Source organism: Trachemys scripta, chromosome 15 (genome assembly GCF_013100865.1).
Source record: "Trachemys scripta elegans isolate TJP31775 chromosome 15, CAS_Tse_1.0, whole genome shotgun sequence".
Lineage (NCBI taxonomy): Eukaryota > Metazoa > Chordata > Testudines > Emydidae > Trachemys > Trachemys scripta.
In genome coordinates this window covers 3269270-3281828 of record NC_048312.1, presented here as the reverse complement: position 1 = coordinate 3281828, position 12559 = coordinate 3269270, and the positions used below count along the sequence as shown (strand labels likewise).

The 12559-nt window shown below is 45.8% G+C and overlaps 1 protein-coding gene across 2 annotated transcripts; it reads left to right on the top strand.

Annotated features, from left to right (window-relative positions):
* The first annotated feature begins 580 nt into the window (after positions 1–580).
* Positions 581–11782, top strand: TCHP (trichoplein keratin filament binding). 2 transcript variants are annotated; one of them, XM_034791402.1, is made up of 12 exons: positions 588–911; positions 1426–1636; positions 2499–2555; positions 3631–3699; positions 5874–6047; positions 7029–7141; positions 7476–7542; positions 7848–8020; positions 9055–9136; positions 9406–9591; positions 9972–10115; positions 10995–11782. In XM_034791402.1, the coding sequence occupies exons 1-12, from the start codon at positions 721–723 to the stop codon at positions 11025–11027; spliced, it is 1500 nt and encodes a 499-aa protein (XP_034647293.1). In that variant the 5' UTR covers positions 588–720; the 3' UTR covers positions 11028–11782. The 2 variants fall into 2 exon arrangements, with proteins under 2 accessions (XP_034647294.1, XP_034647293.1); XM_034791403.1 differs by lacking the exons at positions 9972–10115; positions 10995–11782 and having other exon boundaries at positions 581–911; positions 9055–9192; positions 9406–9525.
* Positions 11783–12559: the final 777 nt, after the last annotated feature.

Sequence of the window (12559 nt, the reverse complement as noted above, 5' to 3'; positions counted from 1 at the left end):
AAAATAGGGACTTTACCAATAATAGTAACAGTGACAGGTTAGTGAGTCCTTCAAGTTCCTGAATATCTGGCCGGGCTTGTTAAACAATAAAGGGCCAGATTTTCAAATGTGTTTGTTCAAAATGAAAATACATGCAGAGTGAACGTGACTGTATGTGCAATCAGTCTGCATGCATGTGCAAATAGCGCACATTTGTGCATGTAATTGTGAGTGTCAAAAGGGTTTGAGTGGGAATGTAAGCGTGCAAACGTGTGTGAGCAGCACAGAGGGTCTGAGTGGGAATGTGTGCGTGCAAACGTGTGAGCAGCACGGAGGATCTGAGTGGGAAAGTGTGTGTGCAAACGTGTGTGAGCACGGAGGATGTGGATGGGAATGTGTGGGTGCACAGACTGGTGGAGGCGGTTTGCACGGGTCAGCTGGGGACACTGCCCGCGCGCACACCAGGGACCGGAGCGGAGAGGGCGGGGTCTCGCCTCATTGGGCGCTCAGGGACACTATGTCCCTCGAAGGAGCCCGTAGCCCCGCCCGGAAGCGTTGCCATGGTGCGGCGCGGCGGAGGCCGAAGTGCTGAAGCCGTTACTGTTTGCCCGGCGGGCGCCGCTCGGAGGGAGTCCTCCCCTCACCCGGTGCCGCCCCGCGGGGACAGCCCAGCAGCGCCTCAGGCCCCGCAGCCGGTGGCTGCATCTCGCCCGGGGGCACGAGCGGGGCCTGCCCGGGCCGATGGCGCTGCCTACGCTGCCCGCCTGCTGGCCCAGCCGGAGCCGAGCGCTGGAGAAGCAGATCGTGCGGCAGCGCGACCAGGAGGCCCGTTGGCGGCAGCAGTGGGAGCGGAACAGCCGCTATTTCAAACAGTCCGGGCTCTGCAGCTCCAAACAGAGCCAGTGGAGCTCGCGCCGCTCCTATCAGCAGAGGTGAGACTCCGCCGGCCGGCGGGCCGCGGGGGCTCCCCGTCACCAGGGCGGTGGGGCGGGGGGTCTCAGCGTGGGGGTCGCGAGCTGCCAGCCTCCACCCCAACCCCCGCCTTGCCTCCAGCGTTTCTAATGGGGTTAAAGATATTAAACAGTGTTTTTACATTTTAAGGGGGGAGGGGGCGCCCTCAGAGGCTGCTGTGTGAAAGGGGTCACCGGTACGAAAGTTTGAGAACCGCTGTTCTAGGGCCTCTGGGATTAGTCCTTGGGGCATCTCCATCGTGCCCGTAACGAGGGCAGAAGGACTTGGGCATGCCCTGGTATGGGAGGCAGTGGACACTGGCAGGTCCAGTTTTGTTCTTAGTCTGGTCAACTGAGAAGGTTTTTGGAACAGCCAGTGGTCTGTGTCATTAGACTGACACAGGGCCCCACTGCCATGTGTCCTGTGTTTCCCAGACGCTCTTACTCTGGGCTAGCAGGATGCTTAATCCTCTCTTCCGTTGTGTGTCTTGGGTAGCATGAATGCATATCACTGTGAGAAAATGAAAGAGGAGAAAAAAATCAGTTTGGAGCACAGACGAGAACAACTTAGGAAACTTTTGTACGAGGAGCGAGAATTGCTAACAGCCGAACTCAGGGAGCTGAGACTGAACGAGGAGTCCGAGCTGAACAAGATCAGAGAGAGAAGTGAAGATTTGAAATCTGCTAGAGAAGAGCGTCGGAAAAAGGTAACTTGTGAGAAGTGGTCTGAGGTGTGTGTATGTGTAGGCTGAGCTGGGGTGCCCTTCTGTCCCTCTCACACCTGGGGCCGAGGGTAAGTCTCTCTTTGATTTAAAACTTGATTAGAGAAATAAGTGTCCCCTGTGTCTGCCTCATTCTGTGTCCTGCAGGAAAGGGAACTCGTGATTTCTAAATACCTGTTTTGGCCTTGGTTAACTGAGTGTCAAACAACATGAGAGGAAGAACTAGTCGTGACTTCTTCTTGCTATTGAAGATCCCTCAGCACTTTCTGTAAGAGCTGGGGTGCTATCCTTGAGATCCTTACTAATTATATTCAGCCTCGTTTATATTGTTGCAGCAGTTTTAACTGGGGAAGTCATTCTTCACTTTCCCTCCTGTTGCTACTTCCATGGGTGGCTGCCAAACTGAACCATGAATTGGCTGCATGTCACTGGTGGGTGAGTCAATCCTTAAATGGACAGTTTGCAAAGCATTTGGAGAGCCCCCTGGAGAAGAGATGCCATATAATTCTATCCAGTAATATGTCTAAAAATTCTGGGGTTTAGCCTCTTATTGGAGGATTAAGCCTTAATAAGAATAATTCCCCTCCCCCCATATAGTTACAATAGTATATGTTCCTGACATGCTGATGGGATGGCCAGTCCCTTTAAAAAACACTCAGTTTAAATCAATCCATTTAAAAAAATGGATCTGGTAACATTCCAAAGATGTATTCACTAGCTGTCTGGGGGGATTGTCTAGTGCTGTATTTCCCAACCCTGATCATACTTAACAGATGTTTTGGGAGATTGTAATATCTGTTAAAATTTGATCTACTCTGATGCGATCTGACTCATGTTTTGTTGATAGGTTGCTGAAGAGCTGCTGTATGAACGCTGGAAGAAGAACAATACCAAACTCCGAGAGGTGATAATTACTCACTTCACTAATGTTCTGAGTGTACTAAATCAGGTTTTAGATTTTTTTAAAATGAAGTAACAGATGTCAAGCCAAGAAAAATGGTTCAACTACATAAGAGTTCTGTATCATCACTCCAGAGGCATGCGCTCTTCCAAATAATCAGAAACCTCTTTATTCCACTGACTGCAGACCCTCAAATGCAATCACTAAAGTAGAAGCACCTCCTTGTGAGGTGAGGTTGGTGCCAGTGCAAGAAACTAGACAGAAAGATTCTCAGATACTTGGCTCTTGCCTTGTACTATAGGCTTAGCGGATACAATTTTCAAAAGCATCAAAGTCCCTTTGCAAGTCAATGGGACAGAACTTCTTAAGGGACTTTGATTCTTTTGAAAATTGTATCCTGTACCCCTAAAGTGCTTTCTTAGCTTTTGTTCCGCTGGTCCTCCATTCTGCCTGCTTATTGCTGTATTCTTTAACATTTGTGATTATTCCCAACTAGTCCTGTGATTGGAATTGCTATGTGAGTCCTAGGGCTAGCAGGGGCTGAGGAAGGCTGTACCAATTGCTCTTGGCAGAAGGAGCATCCCACTGCTGGCTGTAAAACACGCCACAACCACTAGTGTAAAGGCTCACTTCTGGGGTGGTGGGCAAATCTGCTGGAAGGAATTCTGCTGCTCAGTGTTCCAGGCTGCAGTGACCTCTGTAGTCCTTAGCAGTGACCTCTATGGCTTAGGTAGGGGTGTATCAGTAGGCCCCACAGAGTCCTATCTAACCTTCCTTGGCCAAAGAGGTTCACCAGCATCTCACCTGAGACAGGTGGTCATTTAGTCTCCTCTTCTGAAGGCTGAGAATCTCCCTGATATAGCCAAGCTCAGGGGATTCTGCTGTTGCACTGTGGGCTACCCCAGAACAGACAGTTGCCTGGGAATGCAATGTTTACTAGCTAGTTATTTCTCCCTGTCTGCAGACCTATGGCAATCCACATCATAGTTTTAGAGCCTGTTTCATATGACATAGTACAGAATGGGAGACTGGACTGCACCACTTGATTTTCTGATGATCTCTATGTTCCCTTCTTCAGATTGAGTCAGAGCTCCACAAGAAGCATGTGATAGACGTTTGGGGCGATCAGCTCACAGAAAAGAAGCAGGTATGCTAGGATTGCTCTAAGCCGGGGTTTCTCAAACTTCATTGCACCGTGATCCCCTTCTGACAACAAAAATTATGATATGACCTCAGGAGGGGGGCCTGTAGCCTGAGCCCCGCCACCCAGGGCTTGGGCTTTGGCCCCAGGCGGTGGGGCTTGGGCTCTGGGCCCCAGCAAGTCTAATGCTAGCCGTGATGATCCCATTAGAATGGATTTGCAACCCAATTTGGGGTCCCGACCCACAGTTTGAGAATCACCACTCTAAGTCATACTGGTACCTCTTAGCTGTGGGAGGAGTGCTGAACTGTAAGAGCAGATACTATTTAGGTTTTTTTGGGGTGGGGGAGAGGAATGCTCATTTTATCTGACCTCCCGCTGGGAAACCTTGCTTTCTGTAGAGACTTACAAGCCTTCCGCCTCCTGTGTATAGATATTAGTGTTGTCCCTGCCACCTCTGACTGCTAAATACTTTCTTCTACTCAGTTGTGAGTGAATGTATAGTGGTGCCTCACTGTTTTATATGAAGATGGGATCTTGCAATTTAATTCTGCCTCATCTTCTCTGTCAGGCAAGTATATCAATCTCCTTCCTGGCTCTATTTCTGGTTTGTTTTCCTGGTAATATAAAATCAGCGGCATTGCTTAGTAGACTAAATAAATTGCATGATTTGTTGTGGCACCAAGGGCACTGTTCCAACCTAAGAGACCTAAATGCAGTACCCATGTGAGCACATCTTCAAGAACTTGTTCCTACACCACAAACTAAACTTTGTCAAACTTAACAGTTTCAGATATTGAAATAAGCAAGGTCTTATCTAACTCTTCGGTTAGTCTGAGGGCAGCCCACAGCAGATGGCTATGTTGGCAGTGAAAGTACAGATTGTCAAGCTTCCTGGAGTGGCTCACGGACAGGGTGCCAACTACAGGGCAGACAGTTACAGCTAATTTGGAATTTGTGCCCTTGTTTGTATGTTCTATAATTAAATTTCACCAGCCAAGTATCAAGTGTGAACTCCTCAGGCACTAGAACAGCCTTAACATGGAGTCACAGACAGTCCCTTGGGGCACTCTGGTCCATCTTGCCATATGATAGATGGACCTTTACACCAAAAAAATCACAATAATATTCAGGTTGCTCCCAGTCACCCCAGGTCATTTGTACCTTAGGCTTCTCACCAAAGACAATGCTTGTAGCCAATCCTATAATAAACTAAAGGTTTACTAACTGAGAAAAAGAAATAAGTTATTAGGTTAAAGTAGGTAAACACACACACACACACGAGTTATACTTTTTGGAACCTAAGATTAATAGACACTGAGGTAATGTGCAGGTTCTATATGTCCTTTAGGGCTTAACCAGCTAAACAGCTGGGGATCTCGTGCTTATACTGTGAAGTGTTGCCTTCTCCCTGAAGTCCAACCAGCCTAGGGATAACAATTTATTCTTGATGTGGATTTTTATTCAAACTATTGCATGTCTCCTCTTCATGGGGAGCAATCAACAAAGTCTTTTGTCCACTGATGTCCAGTGGATTGTCTGGCATCTACAGGTCTTTTGTTGGGCAGGAGATGACACCTCTTGCGGTATATTAGTATTTCACACTTGTTAATGCTTCTCTACAGGCTGGGGATTTACAGTTGTAGACACACACTTTTATAATTACAGAGCACACACTTAATATTACCTTCTAACATGGGGTACCAACATAAGCTGAGAGTACATGCAGCATCCTACAAGCATTTCATAAAGTCTAAACACATTCTTATAACTCTGATGTCTTTATTAACAATAGTAACATGCAGGTGAGCCAGACTGGTTTCCATCTATGTAATTGTCAGTATTCAGTGAAGCCTAGGGGCCTTAGCATGAGTTGGCACCTGGTCTGTCAGCATCACACAGATATAAACATTATTTCAAATAGAGGGCTCCATTTCAGCATTGTCTCTTTGATCCCTTTAGAGGTGCGTAAGGCTTTGAACTAATTTAAAAAAATGTTGAGTACCTTCATTTCCAGTTGGAATCCAGGGGCTCACTGGGTGCTCTGCATGTTTGAAAATCAGGCTTTTAAAATGTTAGAATATTTGTGTATATATAAAACACCCGATTAGTTGAAATACATGTGATTTTGATATTGAATTACAGTTATTACGTTAAACGTTTTGTTTGGGCTCAATCAGCAAGAAGCAACTGAAAGAGAAGAAAAAAGACGGTATGAAAATGAATATGAACTTGCCCGAAGGGAGGCACTGGAAAGAATGAAACAAGAGGAAGAAAAGAGGCGGCTGGAAGAGAAGAAACGAGCTGAGGTGTTACTGCAACAAATGGAAGAACTGAAGTTCCGGGAGATGGAGGTAACCATTTAGTTTCCCCTCATCTGAAGCAGAGTGCACTGGATAGCCTCCAGTCCAGGTGGGAGATTGTTCTGGAATCCTAGAAGGGAGAGGTCAGGCCAATGTTATGATTCTGGCTGAATTTGTTTCTCAACACTGAGGTGAAGCAGGAGGGCCAGTCGTTCTAATTGGATATGACGTGGCTTCTGCTAACAATGGCTTCTTATTTTCTACCTGCGTGTTGGTACTTTTCAGTGAGATTTAACCCTGGGCCTTCATGTGTTCCTCCTTAAGTATTTGAGCACCGCAATTGCATCTGTTGCCTCAGAGAAAGGAGGGTTGTTTTAGGAACCTCACCAAGCATGGTAGCTTGCAGCCTGAAGGTTTTTTTCCAACAGGAGTTCCTAGTTATGTCTCCAATATTCTAACACATTAAGGCAAGAGTGAGATTAGTATGGGATATTTACCATACCCAAAAAGGAGTCTAATTCTTCTTAGAACTCATCCCACTGCTGGCAGTAAAACCTGCCACAACCACAGGTACAGAGGTTCACTTCTGAGGTGGGGGGCCAGCCTCCTGCTGGAAGGAATTTGTCTCAAAGTGCTTCATGCTACTAGCTGCCAATACCTGAGAACACTTCCAGGTCAGGGAGGATTTTATCTTCTTCCCTTCTCCTTATTTCCCACCGAAACTCTCAGGATCAGGCTTTAGGGCTACTGCTCTGTCAACGAGGACCAACGAGTCATTGAGTCAGAAGCTGCTTCAGTGGGCATGGTTGTTGTATTGGAAAGTACATCCTGAAGAACTTACCCTGTTCTAATGGTAGTGCTGGATAAAGAGAATTGCAGATGCTACTCCAGTGTTGAGGGGAAAATAAGATTGTGCTGTGTAACTGGTTCTCTGTGCTGCTTTTGCCCTCCTGCAACAACTATAAAGGATCTGAGAATGGATGGGGAAGTTGGAGGCCTTAGCTCCCTGAAATGCTATTCCTTTTATAACAGGCAACAAAACTGAAGAAGGAGCAAGAGAATTTACTAAAACAGCAATGGGAGCTGGAGGAGCTGGAAGAAGAGAGGAAGCAAATGGAAGCATGCAGGAAAAAGTTGGAGCTTGGGTATGATATGGTATAGTTCAGTGCTGTGGGTGCTGGGAGAAAGCCATTCCTGTGTCTATGGTACCACTTACTGTATATGGGATATTGTCAGTGTCACTGTGGGGTGTATATGTTAATTTACTTAATATTGTATGTCTGGAAAATCCAGAGCAGTGGATGGGCTAGCACTTTAAATAGACATAGAAAAAAAATTGCACTAACGCAGTAAGAACTGCCCCCCCCCCCCCCCAGTGTTATAGATGGTACTAGTCATGGTTCGCTTTTCTGAATGTTGCTAAAAGAGAACATGGGACTTAGGAGCTAGTCTGGTTTTGTATCCTCTTTTTTTTCCTAGTCGCTTTTTGAGACATCAGTATAATGCCCAACTAAAGAGACGTGCACAGCAGATACAACAGGAGCTGGTAAGCCAAGACCAGAGATCGCCTATTTTATGTAGTACAGTCATCTTGCACTAAAAACTGCTGTTTCTACATGTTGATTACTTTGTTTGCGTATCTCTTGTCTGTCCAGAGCCATACCAAGCTCCTTCCATCTCCCCCTGGTGGCATTAGGGCAAGAAGAAATTAGGAGTGGTGCTGAGGATCTGTTATGAGCTTCCAGTCTGTGATCAGTCTTGACATTAGCATGATTGTGCACATTGAGAATTTACTTGCGGCCTGGTTTGAAAACCTGCTGTGTGCGTGTAACTTTTCTGGCTTTTCTCTAGGAGATGGACAGGCAAATACTATTAGCCCTTCTAGAGAAGGAAGATGAGGATCAACGCCTCCACTCTGCTAGACGGGAGCGGGCTGCTGCAGATGCTGCCTGGATGAAGCATGTGATTGAGGAGCAGCTCCACTTAGAAAAGGCACGAGAGGCAGAACTGGAGACCATTTTTAGGTGAGTCTGACATGCTTGCTGGAGAGAGTTTAAATGTGATGAATGATTCTCTTTAAGAACATCCTCTCTTCTAGGTTGGTAGAACTCTGTAAATGTTACTTTGTTGATACACACAGGTGAGGAAGGGACAGCTAGAAGCAATCTTCTTCCTGGCTTCCTCGTTAGTCTTGCAGTTTTAGAAGGAAAGGCTGATTACACAGAGTCCTGTGTAACAAAAGTAGGGGTGGGTTTTAGGTCCTTTTCTACTTTCCATCTTTTATGTTGAATGGTTTAGCCATCCAGTCACAATGTGGAGGTAACACAAGGATATTAAGGTGAAAGGACACAGTTCTTTTGGTTGAAAAGCATCAAGACCTTCTGGTTCCTTCTCCTTGATGGGAGTGATTCCATAATCCGTCTTTCTCTTGCTGCAACTAGTACTAGAGTTAATAAACAGGGAGCAACTATTTTTAGAAGTAGTGGATTGGCAACTGTGAACAAGTCCAATCCTTGCCCATCCACATCATGACTCTAGTCAGACTTTTCTGACAAGAACTTAAAACCAGCATTTGATCATCCAGCCAATGGGCTTTGGGGCCTACGTATGACTTCTAAAGTTGTGTGTTGTTTCCTTTGTTTCTCAAGAGAGATGGAAGTTGAAAGAGAATCCACTGTAACCCCACTGACTTCAAAAAGTTTCCATGGGGGGTGAGTGGGAGCAGAATTTGGCTCAGTGAAAGCTAGAGGCATCGGTATGATACTTCATGCCCAGACAAGTCAGGCCGCACAGGAACTTTCCTTGCTAGACATGCTGTGGGGAAGAGAAGCTTTGCAAACTAAATGTTCTGCCAGGGCCCTGGTTTCCCATCCCTATCGGAGGCAGGAGCACTCCTGAGCATAAGGTTTATAACCGACAAATTGCTTTCCTGCAGTTCTCTGCATACACATGTAAACTAGAGAGGCTGCAGGAAATAATGTATTGAAGGCTTCTCTGTTCCTGTCTCTCGTTATTGCAAACAATAATGCTGGAGATCAACTCTCTCTCTCTCCTTTAGGGAAGAAGCTAAACAAGTGTGGGAAAAAAGAGAAGAAGAATGGGAGAGAGAGAGGAAGGCCAGAGACAGACTGATGAATGAGGTGGTGCCTTCTCTACAGTGATTACTCTGCTGGCTGAAAGAGGGACTTTCACACTGGTGTATATTTACATAGAATACATAGTAGCGGCTCAGTAAGGCATGCTGGTTAGCGCTGTGCTGGGGGATGGGCTTTTCTGCTGGCCCAGTGTATTTTCTGACACCTGGGTTAACTGTCTAGATAAAGATCTGCTTAGTTTGGTTTCTGAGTCTGGCCCCTTTCTTTCTATTTACCCTATTTCTTCCCTTCATCCCCCGTCTGACTCCAAACAGGTCCTTGCAGGCAGACTATGTCAGATCCAAGAGAAGATGGAACTAAACCGACATGCCCAGGAGGAATGTGTAAAATACCGGGAACAACTGATTAGAGAGCTTGAGGAGGCAAAAGAGCTAACTCGTCGAGAGAGAGAGGAAGAAGAGGAACTAAAAACCGCTCGCAAACAAGAGCTGGAGTCCCAGGTAGAGCCCAGGTCTTCATCAAACCTGCACCCCAGGTCATTAGGATGCTGTTAGCAGATCTCCTTTGCTTACCCAGTTTTGCTAGATTTTAGTGCATGGAAAAATGCTCTTCAATTCCTTAGTGTCAGAACAAGATTCTCGGTAACTTTCTACTGAAACTTTCCCAATTTTGCTAGCAAAGGTAGAGTACACGCGCCAGCAGCTGTAACTGGTACTTAGTCAGGTAACCTCCCACCCCCATACTAAAGTATCCAATTAACTAAGACGGATCTGACACTGATTCAAGCCTCTTGAGTCCTGATCTCCCCCCCCCCCCCTTTATTTAGTTTGGGTCTCTGCCTGTGATCTCACGTTAATGGCTTATCTTTAAAAATACTCAGCTTACAGAGCGCCGCCGGCAAGAGCAGGAAGAGTTACAGCGCCAGAAAGAGGAGGAGGAGGAAGCAAGGTTGGCAGAGCAGCACTGTGAGGAGTTAGTGCGGCAAGAGGCCAAGCGCATGACTGAGCGGGGCTATCCCAGTAAGGTAAGGAGCAGGACCCAATGAAATCATGCATGTTGCCCATGCTAACTTTCCACCCCCAGCTAGTTCATGGTGTTTGACAGTGGAGGTCAGCATGCAGCAGAGAGTAACCAGCAATTGCCTCTGAGCACAGTTCCTCTTCATCAGGAAAAGTCAGAGCTGCTCCTGAGGTGGGCAAAGGTTTCACACCTAAAAATGTTCTGTTCTGTCATTGCTCAGGGGCAGTGACTGCTGGCAGAGTAAGTTCACTGCCTCTCCCCCACTGCCATTTCTAATGGATCTCCCACTGTCCCTGAAAGGTTCAGATTGCTGTGGTGTTGTCTCAGGCATTGCCCGTTTCCTGTCTTTTGCAGATAGTCATTTTATGAGTCTTTTAAAGCAAGATCTTTTACAATTGCCTCAAAGTATATCCCTAGTTCTCAGTCCAGGCACTAAGGTGTGGCTATCACCAGGTGATTCAGAGAGCTGCTCCCAACATCTCCTTCTCTGCCCAAGAATCCAAAAAAAGCTGCAAAAGAAGCAGGAGCCCGTTAGTATTCTGGCAGCACGAATGCTGCATTTGACAAACTGGTTTTGGAAAGTTTCTTACATGCCCAGAAAAAAACCTGTCCTATGCCGAGTGGCTTCATTCTTATCCCTTTACCAGCAGTGATGGTAACCTTTGACACCCTCTCATTGCTTGGCACTCTGATTTTCTTTGGAGAAGTGACTATCCAAGTCACTGATGGCTTTTCATGAAGGGTGTCGTCTTGGCCGTTAATAGAACATGTATAAACCAGAACCACCAGCTGCAGCTTGTCCACTAAGGGGCCAGCACCTTGAGTATTACGTGCCTGGGAGTTGAATTTCTTATGGTACTTCTTGCTATTGACTTTCTTCCAGCCCCGTGGTCGTCCAAAAACAGCTTGGACCTGAGAAGGGTTGCCCTTAAGTTCTGAGGTGTGAGCATCATAGCATCAGTATGAAGGACTCAATGTTGCAGGCTATGTGCCTGTTAAACAAGATCAAGCTGTTATGGAATATTTCAAAACCAAGAATCAAGGTGCTATTGTCATGAAATTGTCAGGAATAGTTCCTGAAGCTGATGGAGATGTGCTCAGTGCAAATGAAGGTCCAAGTTTTCAAAAGCATTCAGCCAAATTCTCCCATTGAAGTCAAGGTCAAATTTCCCTTGAATGCAGTAGCAGCAGAGGTAGGCCAATGGAGCTTTACTTGAAAATACTATCCTAATTGTGGAGACGGCTCTACACCGTTCCACCTGCTTCCAGTGTTTAGAAGCTGTGAAGTGACACGATGTAGCATGTAAGGCAAAGTCGACTCTCCAACTACACATCAACCAGGAAAAACAGTGATGGAAGAGTAAATATACAGAAAGCTTTAAAATAGCTGCATGTATTCTTGATTAACGCAACCTTGTTGAATCAATGATACTAAACCACTGACTGTTGCTGTTTATAGCGGAAAGGGTTTCTTTAGTGTCATGCTTTTTATATTAACCCTAAGTAATGTTTGCTCAGAAATCCCTCCTGTACTTCCTTATCCCCATGCGTTGTAAAACAGTGTTGGTGAGAATTGTAGTGCTACAGTGTGTCAATTCTTGACAGAAGTTTCATTTAGGCTCTAGGACTCTAAAGACTTCAATAAAGATTTACCTGTCTGTTTTAGATTTACTCTATTTGAAGTTCTCACACCATCTCATTTTCAAAAAGAGATCCCTGCCTTGGATGTGCTTGTGACCAGTTATCTACTGAACAATGCAGTACTGGCCTTAACAATGGAGGGCACTGGCTTGAAATTAGACACTCCTAGTTCTTTGAAAGTGGGGCTTTTCTTTTTAAAAAAAAAAAAAAAAAAAAAGCTAGCTCACCCTTCTTCCCAGACTAGAAGAGGATGCTAAACCAAGAAGCGAGTCTCTGCCCTGGCCCCTGAACTGTACCTTTGTAATGAGGTTCAGAGCTCTTCAGTGCCATTACAGCTCGTCTCTGCTATTAGAATCAGAGCTTCAGCCTGTACAGGAGTGGGGTGTGGCTTCAACCTACCTCTTCCTACTAATCTACTCAACTGCACTAGGAGGGCTAGTTGAGTTTTCATGTGCTATAACATAGCTATAAACAAAACAATGTTAGGTTAGATGTTTTGACCCCACTACCATGTTAGGAACCAGTGTGAAATCCCTGGTTTGGGTGTTAGGTTCTTAGGCTTGGTAAGTACACAGGACATGGAGTGAGGTAGAGCTGTAGTTCCATAAAGCCCAGGGAAAGAGATGGTTAGTGCTAGTCTGAGTCTTGCTGTGCACCTGGAGGTTTGCATTCTCTATTGTAAAAATCTAATCTTGCCATCATGTGTTTTTTTTAAAAGGAAAACATGAAATAGGAGCAACTGCTACCTAAAATTCATCAAGTTTATCCAGTACGTTCACCCCACAGAGTCATGGGTTAATCTTCTCA